At 38.7% G+C, this 15766-nt stretch overlaps 1 protein-coding gene across 10 annotated transcripts in view; it reads right to left on the reverse strand.

Annotated features, from left to right (window-relative positions):
* CTNNA2 (catenin alpha 2) overlaps positions 1–15766 on the reverse strand; it is a 1073854-nt gene that overhangs the window by 220575 nt on the left and 837513 nt on the right. For all 10 annotated transcript variants that reach the window (XM_073897478.1, XM_073897482.1, XM_073897474.1 and 7 more), the window contains one exon: positions 10075–10227. In XM_073897478.1, coding sequence (XP_073753579.1) covers positions 10075–10227 — 153 coding nt within the window. The remainder of the gene's footprint in view (positions 1–10074; positions 10228–15766) is intronic.

Here is a 15766-nt window from a genome sequence, read left to right on the forward strand (position 1 = left end):
ATGTGTTACCCCCAGGGCCATGTGCAGTCAAGTATGACTCCTCTCTGAAATGTGACTAGAGAGATATGGAACCTGTACAGAAGTAGCTAACATTTCCAAGCAATTACTTTGGGGCCAGGCACTGTACTAACTACTTACATCAAGGATTGGACTCTAATCTGTATATACACCTTGGACAAGAGCCCGGGGGCAGTGTTGCAGTGATTAACAGCATGGTCTCTGGAGTCTGGGATACCTGGACTGGTGCATGAATTCTGCCTCTATCTGTATGACATTGGGCAAGTTATTAAGTTTCTTGAAACCTCAGTTTTCTCATCTGTAAAATGGAGTGGAAAAATAACAGCTACTTCATTAGGTTGTCAAGAGCATTAAATAAGGTAATGAGAGCTTACAAAGAACCTTAGCCCTATGTTTAAATAATTACTAAGAGTTTAAGATGAATGCTTGAACTTTTTGGTAATGTTTTATTGGGTGCTATAGGAAAAAGTATTTAATATGGCAGAGTTTAGGAATCAGGGATTTTGAAGAGCGATGGAATTGGACTATACACGTCTTCAAAGACAGAAAAAAATACTATAAGTTTAACATGTGCTTAAGCTGAACAAAATAGCTCTTTATAAAATATTATGATTTGCAGATTTGTTATGGCTCAATTATTTGAGAAATTCCACTACTTCAGTTCAAATGTACTAATTGGATTGGGGAGGGCAGCACTAAGAAAAAGATAATATTGTTTGTACTTTTAAAAAAGGATGGGGACCCAGTTCCATCAATGTAGTTTCTGATGCAGCTTTTCTTGATTTTCTTTTGGGTTCACAGTTTGAATCAAGACCCTATAATTTGCAAAGCTCTACTGTGTTTATTAAAACCCAAGATATTTGTGTAGGGTTTTCAGGATCACACCCGTCAGGAAGCTGCAGGCAGAGCCAATCAAGAACCAGTCTGAGAGTGTAGGCTATGTTTTTTAAGAGTTCCAGGTGATTTCACCGCTTCAGCATGTCCAAAGGTCATCCCAGACTCCTGTCTGTCTCACAGCCTAACATCGAATACATTGGCTCAACCTTGGAAATATAACCCAAATCTAAGCACTTCTGCCCACACCTCCACTGTCTCTCCTCTAGTCAGAGCACCAATCCCTCTCTGGATAATTAGATCCTTTTATCTATTCTCCCTCCTACTTTTGTCACTCTGCTGTATATTTCCCAGACAGTAATTCTCAAAATGGAAGTCAGATCATGTCACGTCTTTGTTCAAAGCCTTCAATAGATTAAAATATCTGAGCAAAATACAGTCTTTACACCCAGCCCTCAATCTCATCTCTGAAATATCTCCTCTCTCTCTGAGCTGCAAGCACACTGGTCTCTTTGTTCTTGATCAAACATGCCAAGCACACTGCCACCTTGGGGGTCTTGGCTCTTTCTATTCCCACATTCTGGAATGTTCTTCCATCTCCTTCAGGTCCCTGATTAGTCATCTTAGAAGACAAGCCTCTTCTGCCCACACATGCCCTCCTTCATCATTCTCTATCCCACTGCTCTGTTTTATTTTGATCTTCAGCACTTAGTTCCACCTTATTCATTGTACATTTATCTCATTTGTTTTGTCTTCGCCAGAAGAATGTATGCCCCATGAAAGCAGGAAGTTCAGCTGGCTTGTTCATGGTTATATTGCCAGCAACTGTCATCACACAGTGGCCACTCAGTACCTTTGTTGCTGAATGAATTTTTCTGAATGAAGTGGAAAGGTTGATGGAGAAACAATTTACTCAAGGCTGAAACAGAGGCGGTCTGTGCTTTACTGACGATCACATTGATATTAGGGTTTGTCCCTATTTTCAAACCTTCCACTTGCTACAGGTACAAATCTCGCCCTGCATGGCATGATGCCATCAGATGTAACTAAGAGGACGAAGCGGAGACTTGAGATTCCCTTGTCTAACTCATCACTGTTATGGCCTCAATCATGTGTTTACTATGCCAGAACCAGCTCCCTGTCCCACATCCTCGGTAACCAAGGATCAGGACAACTGCATGCTTGTGAGGCAGGGGGCAGGAGAGAAATGACAGCACAGTGAGGTGCCCGACCTCAGGAGCATCATGACGGAGTCCGTTCAACTTCTCCCACGCCTGCAAACAGCAAGGCCTTTCTCCTCGGTAGAAATGGGAGGTTTCCACATTCGTCCTTAGATTTGAAATACCTCCTTTGTAGTTAATTAGGGAATTAAATAAGCACAGTGCCTCTTTAGTAAGCCCAGAGGCACAGGTGTAGGGACCTGCAGCCGTGCTATTAAAATATATTACCTCAGGACCCAAAAAGTTGGCAGTATCCCTGGCTGCATTTATTATTTTATTCATTCTTCAGGCAATATCTGTTTACTGAATACCTGCTATATGCTAGCTGCTCAGCCACATGCTGCAGTGTGGTTAGGAAACCATTTGACATGGCCCCTTCCTAAACGAATCGCTAATCTAGCTGGAGAACTATCATACAGTCGTAGAGCTGGATGTGTGCAAATCAAAAGTAACTAAGTTTCCACAAGAGCGAAAAACACAGAACTGATCCCATTTAGGGACATGATGTTCGAGCTTAAAGTTGAACAATGATTAGAAATGAGAGGAAGAGGTGGGATGGGGGTGTCTGTCAGGAAAGAGACAACACAAGGGCAGGCCTGGTGGGGTGGGGGGAGGGAGAATGGCACACCTGACAAGCGGAAGATGGCTTGTGTCAGGCTGATACGTTGTGGGAGGTGGGAGAGGACAGGAAGACTAGCCTGGAGACTGAAGAAGGGGCCAAATCATGCAAGCCTTGCACAGTTCTTGAATAGGTTGGTCTTTTGCCTGAGAACAATAGGAAGCCTCTGAATGGTCTCAGGCAGGGACACTGAACATTTTTAGAAGTTCACCCTGGCTGCTGCTGTGTGCAGAAGGGATGGAAGGAGGGCCAGGCAGATGAGAGATGGCTGCCGGGAGGACAATGCAGTCCATCAGACAATAGCACGTGTAGCTTGCATACGTTATCTTTTGGTGCTTCTGGTCAAGATGTAGGAGGAGAAAGAAGAGAGGAGCACTGACTAAGAAAGCAATGGAAAGGATAAAACCAGTTTGGAGGGTCTGAAAACAGCTGTTATTGATTCTGCATCTCATTTTCCAGGTTAGTTTTTATTTCCTTTGCAACAATGCTTGTTTTGCCTTCATTTGCCACCCCTACTCAGACCATATTACTTTGGTACTAAGTTACCATACTTTGCATTCCATTTCTCCAAAAGCCTTGGAAAGGAGGTACAACAGGTATCCTCTGATCAGCTCCACACACTCTGAGTCAGCTGGGCCTTGAAGCCCTTAGCTAAACCTCAGAGGGGATGAGTTAGCTGGCCTCTGGAGATGAGGGAAAATACTACATTAAAAAAAATTCATTTCTACTGGTGATACTTCCTATAGTGGCTGATACTATAGACCATAAAGCATCATAGCAGAACTGTTAAATTCTCTTAATCAACAAACCCTTGTGTAAGTTCACCTGGCCTTTATTAAATGGTACCAACACTGTGGGGAAGAAAACCATACAATTTTACTTGTTAAGGCAATCACAAAAAGCCAAATTAATTTTTTTCTGATTCATATTTTGCTATTTTCTAAGGACTACAACATTGTGTTATAGGTTGTGACACCCTCCATTCACTTCATCACATCAATCTCTGTGAACAGCAAATACCAAAACTGGGAGAAATTGATAGAAAATTGAATATACGATCATGAAACTCAATAACCAAAAAAAATGTTGAAGAGCTAAAGTTATCACCATTGATTCATAGATTATTTTATGTATTCATTCATTCTCCATTCAAAATGATCTGATATATAATTCTTACATAATTTTCATTAATGGCAACTCAGAGCTCCATCAGAAGTTCTCAAACAGGGATCCAATGTGCCCCGGGAGAATTGTGAGGTGGTGTTCAGCAGAAGAAGGCACTAAGTGAAGGAACTGCAGGAAGCGGATGAGGAACCAAGATCGTTATTTCAATTCAGTAAGAACTGTTCTTATTGATTAATACATTTCTTTGAGGTATGGAAGCTCAATATTTCCATTTCAAAAGAGATCTCAGACTAAAAATATTAATGAAACAAACAAAAAGTCCCCACAAACTTATCTAAACCAGCTCTCTCGGGGATTTCTACTTCTAGCCCCAAAGGAGTAGCCAATAAGAGACCCACTCTCCTGCTGAGTACAACTAGAAATGCAGAATAAAAATCATTTCTTTGAAAGTATGGAACAGCTTCCAAGGGCCTCAAAATCTAGACTAGCTCAAAAGGAATGCTTATTCAGGGGAGCCCAACTTTGTGCATTTCACTTTTTTTTCCCCCAGGATTTGCTAATTCTTAGTGTTGAAAGAGAAACTGAGACACCAGATGGAAAGTAGCTGCTGAGAAGAGAATTATTTAGAGTTTCCAACAATCTCATAGGACTGGAGAGGCAAAAACTGGAGTCTGGGACAGCCAAGGAAGCAAAGGTCTCATGAAGAAGGGGGGTTCAAAGACTGGCACTTGATCACAGGTTTTTTTTTTTTCTATTAAGTTACATATACCAACCAGTCAAGAAGCAAATTAGGGGCACTTGGGCAGCTCAGTTCATTAAGCATCTGACTCTTGATTTTGGCTCAGATCATGATCTCAGGGTTGTGAGATCCAGCCCTGTGTAGGCTCTGAGCTGGATGTGGAGCCTACTTAAGATTCTCTCCCTCTCTGCCCCTCCCCCATTCTCTGCCCCTACCCCTCTTTGGGGGGGAAAAAACAGCAAATTAAAGGAATCCAAAAAGAAAAATAAAATTTTCAACCATATCATGATGGTGGGAAAACAAAAACTGGAGAAACAGCTTCACAAATAAGGTGATATACTTAGTAACACATCCAGTCCTCTGGCTGCACCCCTGGAAGATTATTCCATAGGACTAGGGTAAAAGAAAGTGAGACTACAGCTGACAAAGACTACAGACTAGCCTCAAGTCACTTCAGTCTTTGGATTGAAATGGTCTCTCTGCTGCCTTTTATTTTATTTTTTTTTTAATTTTTACTTAAATTCCAGTTAGTTAACATACAGTATATTAGTTTCAGGTATATAATTTATTGATTCAACACTTCCATACAACAACTGATGCTCATCACATCTCTGCCCTTTAGAGAATAGTGAATCCTTTCTGGAAAGAGAAAACACTATCCAGACTATAGTCTGAATGTTGGTGTCTGTCCTCCAAAATTCATATGTTGAAATCCTAATATCCAGTATGACGGTACTAGGAGGTGGAGCCATGGAGGCTCTAAGGTCATAAGGATGGTGACCTCATGAATGGGATTAATGTTCTTACAAAAGAGACTCCACAGAGATCCCTTACACCTTCTACTATGTAAGGAAACAGTGAGAAGCCACCGGCTGTCAATCAGGAAGAAGGCCTTCACCAGAATTCACCCATTCTGGTGCCTTGATCTTGGACCTCCCAGCCTCCAGAACTGTGAGAAATAAATTTCTGTTGTTTATAAACCACTCAGTCTGTGGTATTTTCTTATAGCAGCCCCAAAAGATTACAACACAGACCCTTTATACTTTTCCATACAAATTTTGGCCATTTAATAAAAAATTAGCTGACATATAAAAAAATCCATAATCAAGGTAAAAATCAAGTAATAAAAACAGATGCCATAATAAAATATGTCTCCATTTTGGAAGCCTTACAGAGCTCCACGATAGCTTACTTAAACAAATTCAAATTCAATTAAATGAAACATGGCACATTCCAGTCATCAAACATCAGGGGTGAATCAAAATGAAGATTTTTACTCCATTTTGAATGTTTGATGGCTGACAGCTTTTAAGCCCCAGCCTTCCCCCTTTCCATTTTGCCCCACAACTGGGCAAGCAGCTATGAAAGCCCACCTTTTTTTCAATGCCAGTAGGGAAGTTTGAACCATTCAAACCCTAGCTCCCACACAGAGGTCTCAACCCCAATCCACCTCCCTAACATGATAAAAAACAAAACCACTTTTTCTTCTTTGTGCTGAAGCTACTATGGACTAGCCTGGGTGCCTGCTCTGCTCTTCCTCAAAAGTCCCTTTTTGTGACTAATAAACCTGCTAATACCCTATTCATAGGTGTGATGCATCATCAGTCTCAAAATACAAACCATTTTTTGTGTGTAGCTGGGGAGGAGTTGCCCTCTCTGGGGTAACCACAAAACAAAAACAAAACTGACCCAAAGATTGGAGTTCTTTGAGTTAGACTTTAAAAATAACTATGATTAACATATCTCTTTAAAAGAGAGGATGTAATAATGAATTTACTAGAGAACTGGAATCAATGAAAAATAGTTAACTAGAAATTTAAAAAATAATTGAATCCAATAGATCAGTTTCAAGCATATTGGACACAGATGGAAGCAGGATGAGTGAACTGAAAACTAGGTCAATAGAAAATAACCAGATAAAAGCATAGCTTAGGGAAAAATTAAGCCTTAAATGCATATATTACTAAAATAAGAAGGCTAAAAATCAATGATGCGATTATTTATTTTAGAAAGTTAGAAAAACAGTAAGATGTACCAGAAGAAAGCAGAAAAAATATAAAGATAACAGCATAAATAGATAAAATAGAAAACAAAATCTGCGAACTTTAAAGCTGTGTTATAGAAAATATTATTAAATTGATAAACCTCTTGCAAAAGTAATCAAGGGGTGCCTGGGTGGCTCAGTTGGTTAAGCATCTGCCTTCGGTTCAGGTCATGATCCCAGGGTCCTGGGATGGAGTCCCACATCGAGCTCCCTGCTCAGCGGGGAGTCTGCTTCTCCCTCTCCCTCTCCCCTTGCTTGTGTTCCCTCTCTAGCTGTCTCTCTCTCTCTCTCTGTCAAATAAATAAATAAAATCTAAAAAAAATAGTAATTGAGAAAAAAGAGAGAAGGTACCAATTAGCACTATAAAGAGTAAAAAAGTTTTTGTTAAGTAATAATGCAGATACAGATTATTTTTAAAAGGAGAATATTGTGGATAACTTTATGTCAAACAATAAGAAAATTAAATAAAAATAACGAATTCCTAGAATACAACTTATGAAAGCTGACCCAAAAAGAAATTATAAAGTTAAATAGTCTTATGTTTAGTAAAAATAACTGAATGTGCAATTTGTAAACCTTTCCTCACATAAACACCTATGCTTAAGTTGCTGTATCAGTGAATTCCTCCAAATATTAAAAAGAAATAATAATAAGTAATGGCAATCTTATTCATTTCCAAAAACTAAAAAGAAAGAATTTTCTACTCATTTTTTGAGGGAAAGCATAATTTAGACACCAACACTTCTGAAGGAGATTAAAGGAGACAAAAAACATATAAATGTCTCAAAATGTTCAGAAAACTTGTTTGAAACAATTCTATACTCTTAGTGAATGAATAATAAGAGAGAACTTAATTAAGCAAATAAAAATATCTGTAAGAAGTCTATAACAACAGTAGAATTAATGGTAACATCAAAATGTTCTCATGGAGATCTAGAAGTAACAAAAATATCAATTTCCACAATATTGTACTGACGGTTCTTGCTAGTGTAAGAATGAAAGGGAAAAAAACAAGGTAAAAGAATTGGAAAAGAAGAACTACAATAGTCATAATTTGCAGACAGCACGATTATATATACAGAACATCCAAAAAGAAACAAACTTCTGGAATTAGTAGGTGAATTTTCAAGGTCAATGGACATAAAATCAATATATTAACCAAATTTTTCACATTACAGACACAAACACTAAGGCCCAGAAAGATGCCTACTTCTGTACAAGTACTTTCAAGATGAGAAAACTGGTGACTCTCAGCCTGGTGCTCCAGCTTTTTTTTACATGTATGCATCAGCAATCTAGCACTTGTTTGAAGGACATAAGCTACAGAGATAGTTTTGATTCCAGTCCTCTCCAATCAAACAGAGGCCAATCCCACATCTCAGTCCTTCCATCTCCTAGGCACCAAGACATTCCAAAATGCTGCTGGCTGCAGTAACCACCCAGGGGTAATGAAGGGAATAACTGAGGGAAGCAAAACAATGATTTTCTGAAACACGGAGTTCTGACTGACCTGAGCTTCTGCTTCTGCCACCAGTTTAGGGCCAAGGATTATTCACAGTAGCTGGATACCCCTACAGTGAATCCTACAGATGGGATGAGGGGATATGGTAAATGCGTCCAGGGTCTATCACAGGAGAAGGGAGAATGAGTAGACATGAGGGCTACTTGGGCTCACATTTAAACAGGGCATCAAGTAAGTATTATCTCAAATGAGGCTATGTAGAGAATTACAGAATGACACAAACAAGACTGGAAGTAGATTACGTTTATCTCACAACTTTAAACACATATCCCTTTTTCTGTTCACCATGCCTATAACACACCATTAATTAATGTTTTCTATAAATTCTGCAATCATCTTGTAAACATTGAAGTTATATAAATGCGATGATCTACCTCAATGTTAATACTACCATTTTATTACATATGAATGTTTTAAAACTTTTTGTAGCATTCATTCAGCATTACTTCTTTTCTTCCTCCTCCCCTTCCCACTCTACCCCTCCCCCTTTTATAACTTCTCTTTCTCAAAACAAGGAAGTAGCCAGGGCTACTGGATTCCTCAATGGCCAAGTGAACTGGAACATGGAGGTGGAATGTGAGGAGTGATGGAGTGCTTGCCTTGTAGGTGAAGACAGAGCAAGAGACTGACTGCCTTGATGTCATTAAGTAGGTCTATTTTTAGCTCCAGACTGGTGTTTCCTCAAGACACTGGGGTTATGGAGGTAAGTTCAAGGGTTCCATTACTGTGGCCTAGGGTTTTGGACACTCAACTTGACGACTGCTGTCATGGGTGACAATGACTCAGCTTGCGTCCTAGAGGACCAGGGGCTCCCTCTGGGCTTGATGGAGGGCTTCCTGCTGGCCTGGTGTCTTCGGCCCCAGAGGCAACAGCAGTGCTGGAGTAACCAAAGAGCAAGCTAAGTCGGTGCTTAGGACTCAATTACATCGGAACACAACCCTATCGCTCACTCCAAGAAAAATAGAGAAGATTTCACATTTGATGACCTTATTCTGCATTTAATTTTGCCATCTGAAGAAAACAAGAAATAATCTATTTTACTCGTAGCTTGTATTTAAGTTGCCTGTCATTTTGAGTAATTTCATTTTATCCTAAATTAAAGTGTAGATATACCAGAGTTTTGTTGTTGTTGTTGTTGTTAAGTGCTCAGAGCCTGGCCCTGATAACTATTCCCTAAATTTGTCAGGATCTTTTCCCCTTCTGGACTCTTCCTCTGGCACACACACACTTCCTATTTAACATCTCTAAGTTTCTATTTAGTCTCACATCACTAAATCCAACCTTTGCCATGCTGTTGGTTTTCAGCTCCTAGATATAAGCAGCTTATCATTTCACTTTTATTTTGTTTGCCTTAAATAAATATTTTTTCAATATTACATAGCCTAATTCTGCATTTATAAAACAACTCCCACAGGATTCTCAAACACATAGAAAATACTTAGGACTCTGAACTTGGACTCATCCTACTGCCCCAGGATCCTTCATCAGGAATCCCAGTATCTCTTTGGGAGAAGTGAGATGCTTTTTTCACTAATTCATCAGGTGGCCAGCTAATCTAGGTTCAGGGACATGGAGTGGAGAGGGGGATAAGGAAGAAGAGAAGGGTATAGTGTTTAAACTTCCATTTGGCAATTTTTATTCTATTCCCTCAAATCAAAGCCGGCATTCAGTGCTTTGGAGCATCCCTTCTACCCCTCCTGTCTCAGCCTCTACCTATTGTTCAGGAAAATTAGCACCCATGTTCCAGAACATGTTTAGAATTGTGGGATAGAGAAAGGAGAGAATACTGATAATCTTCCTCTTCTGCAAGAGATAGAAGCATCAGAAGGTAAAAGAAAGAGAGGTTCCAAGACTTTATTTCTCCAGGAAGGGTTATCTACTGAAATTCCAAGACCCATATGTGGAGATTAAACCCAACAATAAATTCTACTCTTCAGGCTTCTCCTGACTTACCTCCACCAGCTTGTTGGCATGCTCACGGAAAACCTGGGCATATTCCTTCACTTCCTTCTCATTCCCACTCTTTGCAGCCTCAATGAGAACTAGCAAAGGGACATTGGTTTCCAAGAAAGAATCAGATATGTGATCCATCACTGCTTTCCGAAGCTGCAGTAAAAACAAAAACAAAACACACACAATTAAGGAATAGAAGAATGGTATATTTATGACTCTATTACTCACTTAGCAATATGGGTTAAATTACTGCCTGAGAATAAAAATTTTTCTAAACTATGCCCAGTTCTCATTATCCCTGGAAATAATGTTTCAACTCTTTTTAATTTTCCCAGTGCATATCATATCAAAGGAAAACAAAGAGAGATGACTGATAAATGCTTCTGAATTAACTTTATTATATGTCAGTTTGAAAGTCACATATATGGTCCGTAGCTTAATACATTATAGGCCCTCTCCTATCAAAGTCTATTTTCCTCCTTCACTGACTCAAATGTCTCCCTTCAGGAAGTTTTGAATCACGATACATCTCAAGGACACAGGACTTGAGAAAAAGGAGAAATCTAGGCATCAACCAGCAAGTACGGAGAGCTTTAGATGAAGAGATGGGCCTTGTCACGCCTAAAACCTCATCTTTTTGCAGTAGCCTGCCCTTTCTACATCCATTGTTGGAATCTGATGGAGGTAGAAACATGAAACCTCTCATAATCTCAAAGTGCTATGATGATATAGTTGCCGTGCTCCAGAAAGAAGTACTTATTCTTCAAGGTAAGTAAAAATAAACATACCCAAATATCTAACAATGCATAATTACACATCATTTCCACATTGTTAAAATGGGAAGCAGGGCAGCTGCATGAAAAAAAAAAAAATGAAACCGTACCTGGAAAATCACCTGAAGGCTGCTTTGCTCAAAATTGTCAGGATGTATACAGGGAGAAAACACCCAAATAAATGCAAGAGAAGATGGTAAATAATGTGTATGTTTTCCAAACAAGGATACCTATTCAGGAGTACGCAGGCAAATCTTTTGGGAGGGTGATACACACATATTTATTATTGGTCAGAAGGAAAACTTTGAACAAATCTCAGTTCCTTTTTGTGTTAATTACCATAAGGTATGTATGTGTGTATATATAACTTAGTTTGGTTTACCTCTGAATGGGGCTTGATATTTCACCATAAAAAGAAAAAATATATGCAAAGTTAACATTAGTCAGCTACTTATTTGGTGGCGTGTGTTAAACTACAGCTCGGGAATAATGTGGGCTTATTGGTGAGCTCATATATTCCAGATACACACAAAGTATCAGATACTCAAGTAAGATCTTTACATATGATATCATTTAATCCCCAAAACACCACCATAAAATAGGCCCTATTCTTTTTTTTTTTAACATTTTATTTATTTATTTGACAGAGAGAGACACAGCAAGAGAGGGAACACAAGCAGGGGGAGTGGAAAGGGAGAGGCAGACTTCTCACTAAGGAGGGAGCCTGATGTGGGGCTCGATCCCAGGACCCTGGGATCATGATCTGAGCCGAAGGCAGATGCTTAACGACTGAGCCACCCAAGTGCCCCAAATAGGCACTATTCTTATACCAGGTTTTCAAATGAAGAAAATGGGACTAAGAAATATTAAATAACTTGCCTGCAATCATAAGGTAGCAAGTGGCAGCGCCCACAGTAAGAAGGTCTGAAGGGACAGTGCAGTAAACACTTGAAACTGATCTGCCATGGCTATGTTCCAGGACAGAGTCCCACATGAAGGAGAAACTACTAGGAGTATAATCAAAATTGAACTTGACAGGGACAATAGAGGTAAAAGAAAAAGAAGGCCCAGATGAAGTGGGGGAGATGAGCAGAGAGCCAGGCTATCTCACCAATCAAGCCACCATATTTCTTAACATCACACAAAAATAACAGAAGTGAGAGCTCTGTGAAGCTAGAATAGCTAAGTGCATCGAGCCTCTTTCTAAACTTTCAAGGAGAGTGAGTTCACATAAAAATGAACAACTTAAAATTATCAAGGTCAAAATTCATATAAAGTTATTACAAGAAAAATGAGAAAAAGGAATAGAATACCATCCTTACACATACTGAAAGCATGCCAAAAACATACACCTATAAAACAGATTAAAACTGTAAACTACTATCTCAAATAAATTAAAATACACTAAAAATGATATGAGATATGAAAAAAGACATAGATTAGAAAAAGAAAATATTATAGAATGAGGTCATAAAACTATTTTTAAAAAGATTTTATTTACTCATATGAGATTGAGAGAAAGCAAGCATGAGCAGAGGGTTAGGGGAAGGGGGTAGATGGAGAGAGAAGCAGACTCCCCACTGAGCAGGAACCCCCAACCTGGGGCTCGATCCCAGGACCCCTAGATCGTGACCTGAGCCAAAGTGAGATGCTTAACCGACTGAGCCACCCAGGTGCCCCTAGATCATGAAACTTAAGAAAGAATTATAAATAAAAGAAAAATCCTTAAAAAAAAAAGGACTAAAGAATGAATAAACACAATAGCAAATGCCTTAAGAGAAGTGGAAAGAGAAAAGAGGGAGAACATTTTAAAATCCAAGAGGGGTGCCTGGGTGATGCTGTCATTTAGGCATCAGACTTGGTTTTTGCTCATATCGTGGGCTCAGGTCATGATCTCCAGGTCATGAGATCCAGCTCCATGTCAGACTCTGCTTGGGTTTCTCTCCACCCCCCCCCGTCCCTCCCCTGCTCTCTATCTCTCAAATAAATAAATAAACCTTTAAAATAAATAAATAAAATCCAAAAGAAATTTTTTAAAAAGATTTTTAAAAATTTGAGAAAAAGTGACAAATATTGAAGATAGATGAAAAAATTAATATATGAGTACCAGAGGTCCCTGAAGAAGAAAATCAAAACAAGAAAACAGAACAAATACTAAACATTATAACTCATAAAAACTTTCATATACATATAAACTACATTCTGAAAGGACATATCATGTACCTGAGAGGACCGATGCATATTTTCAAGCAAAATAACTGGATTCTAAAAAATAAACAAGAGAGGAAATTCTTGTGCATTTAGGCAAATAGAACACATGACTTATAAAGGAAAGAAAATTAGATGCTCTTCAGATTTTTCAATAGCAAAGCTTTATGCCAGAAGAAATGAAATACTATAATTTAAGATACTCAAGGAAAGAAAATGTGAGCTAAGAATTTTATAGCCAGCAAAACTGACTTTGAAGAATATAAGGCACAGACAAAATTTGATCAATGTGCAAGAACTCAGAAAATATTGTTCCCATGAGACTTTGTCAGGGAATTTGTTAGAGAAGGAACTTTAACAATCAAAATAACTCAAAAAGTATCAATATGAAACTCACAGTGAACATTAGATATATACTTGTTGATAGAACTAAGGATATATGATGGCTGAATGAGAGAGATTATCATACGAAGCAGTTACATGCTCTGGCAATGAAGACATAATATAACACTACAAAAATGAGAAGAAAAAGGGAAGAGGATATACAAAAATATTTTAACCATTTTATGTAACTTTAATTATAGTGGTAGTATGAATATTATTGTTCCTACACTATTGTGTTCAAAGGTAGAATAAAGCAAATAATTAGTCATGAGAATGTATCTCTTATCTCCTTTGTCCTTGTTAATGAGGAGTATTGGTGTATAAGAAAGAAGATAAAATACAGAAGAGGTTTAGGAAATACCTTCTAATCCTGGATTTGAAGAAGCAATATCAATATGAAGACAAGATTTTAAATTGAACACATACTATTTCCCAGTTCTGTCCAATGAAAAGGCCTAAAAACAATGGCCAGGCCAATAACAATGAACATCTTGAAACACAGTCTTCCACTAAAACAGACCACGGCTTCTTGGAGAAATGGTTAGTACTTTGAGGCTAAAATACACCAAGAGGTCTGAAATATCTTATTATGCCTTTGATAGCGAAGAGCTACCAAAGACTACTAGGATCATGTAAAAATAACTCAGGAGCCTCCCACTTGGCCAAAGACTGGACAATTTGAACTTCACAAAAAATCCAGTGGATTGAAACCCATCAAATATATTTAAATACATGAGTTTATAGTGACTAAAAAAAGAAAATAAAAAATTAGCTGGTCACCTTTAGACAACGACAAGGAACGAATTCATTTCTCTTGAAAGAATCAAGACTCTATCTCACCTTTCCTATATAAACTGAAATTCTTTTTGAAGAAACTGTTTATAAACTTCCTCCACTTAAATGAAAACAAAATGATAGAATACCACCATTTTGGGGCACCTGGGTGGCTCAGTCGTTAAGTGTCTGCCTTCGGCTCAGGTCATGATCCCAGAGTCCTGGGATCGAGCCCCGCATCGGGCTCCCTGCTCCACGGGAAGCCTGCTTCTCCCTCTCCCACTCCCCCTGCTTGTGTTCCCTCTCTCGCTGTGTCTCTCTCTGTCAAATAAATAAATAAAATCTTAAAAAAAAAAGAATACCACCATTTTGCAACCTTTAATGAATTAAAAAATCTAGGCAATGAACACCAGTGGTTGAAAATATTACACACACACAAAAGACAACCAGACATTATGTACCTTCTGATGAAATGGCACAAATCCAACCATAGTGTTGCCAAAGGGATCAAACCTGAAATGGGTAGAGGCTCTGGATCCCCCTGGTGATTTGCAGAAAATACAGAACTGCATCACATGCATCTAATCAGCCAAATGCAAACTGTGGAAAACTTACAGTACAAGCCATCCGGGTTCTTCAACAGATGGATTATAAGCAAAAGAAAGGGATGAGCAGGGATGCAATAGATTAAGAGACTAAAGAGATCTATTCCAAACTATGGGCAAAACTAAATTTTATCATCTGATGATGTACATCAGGGTGATTAAACCACAAAGAAACAGAAGGAAGTCAACACTTTAAAAGTCAGGATAATGGTTACTTTTGGAGGGAGACAGGAGGCATAGAAAGGAGTTTTAAGAAGGTTGGCAGAATTCTATTTCTTGACCTGCATAGTAGTTATGAGTGTTTGGATAATAGTAATTTAATAAACTATATGTTCCTAGTGTGTGGATTCCTATATCTGTGTTCTATTTTATAATAAAAAACTTAAAAAAATAAACAAACATTTCTAACGTACACTCCTCCATGTTCTTTTCCATTTCTATCTGAGTGGAATCCAGATGTGACACCCAAGGTGACCTGGGAAGCCATAACTGAAGAAGATGGACAACCCCCTCTCCAGCAATCAATCTGACTCCTGAATGCATGAAGTGTCCTGGAACTGATCCAGTAGTGTTACATGATTAAGAATGCAATTCTACTGTGTTGGAGCCTTTGCACATTTTGAAGTTTATTAGTTGGTCTGCCCTAACTTAACTAGAACACATTGAAACATATTTCCTTTTCTTTTTTTTCCCTTTTCTTCTTTCCTGCCCACTCTGTCTTCTTTAAGGCTGCCTTTCCTTCCTCAGATCCTTCCTACTTAAAGGGTGAACCACAGGCCCGCATAACTGCCAATTCCTGGGAGAAATGCAAACTTCCCACCCCATCCCAGACCTGCATTTCAATCAGAATCTGCATTTTAATAAGATGCGTAGGTGATTCAGTAGCACAATAAAGTTTGAGGAGCCCCGCCTTAGAAGACCTATTGCATCAGTCAAGTTCTCAGTTGC

This window comes from Callorhinus ursinus, unplaced genomic scaffold (assembly GCF_003265705.2).
Source record: "Callorhinus ursinus isolate GAN/ISIS: 27379988/994484 unplaced genomic scaffold, GSC_fseal_2.0 scaffold10, whole genome shotgun sequence".
NCBI classification, from domain to species: Eukaryota; Metazoa; Chordata; class Mammalia; order Carnivora; family Otariidae; genus Callorhinus; species Callorhinus ursinus.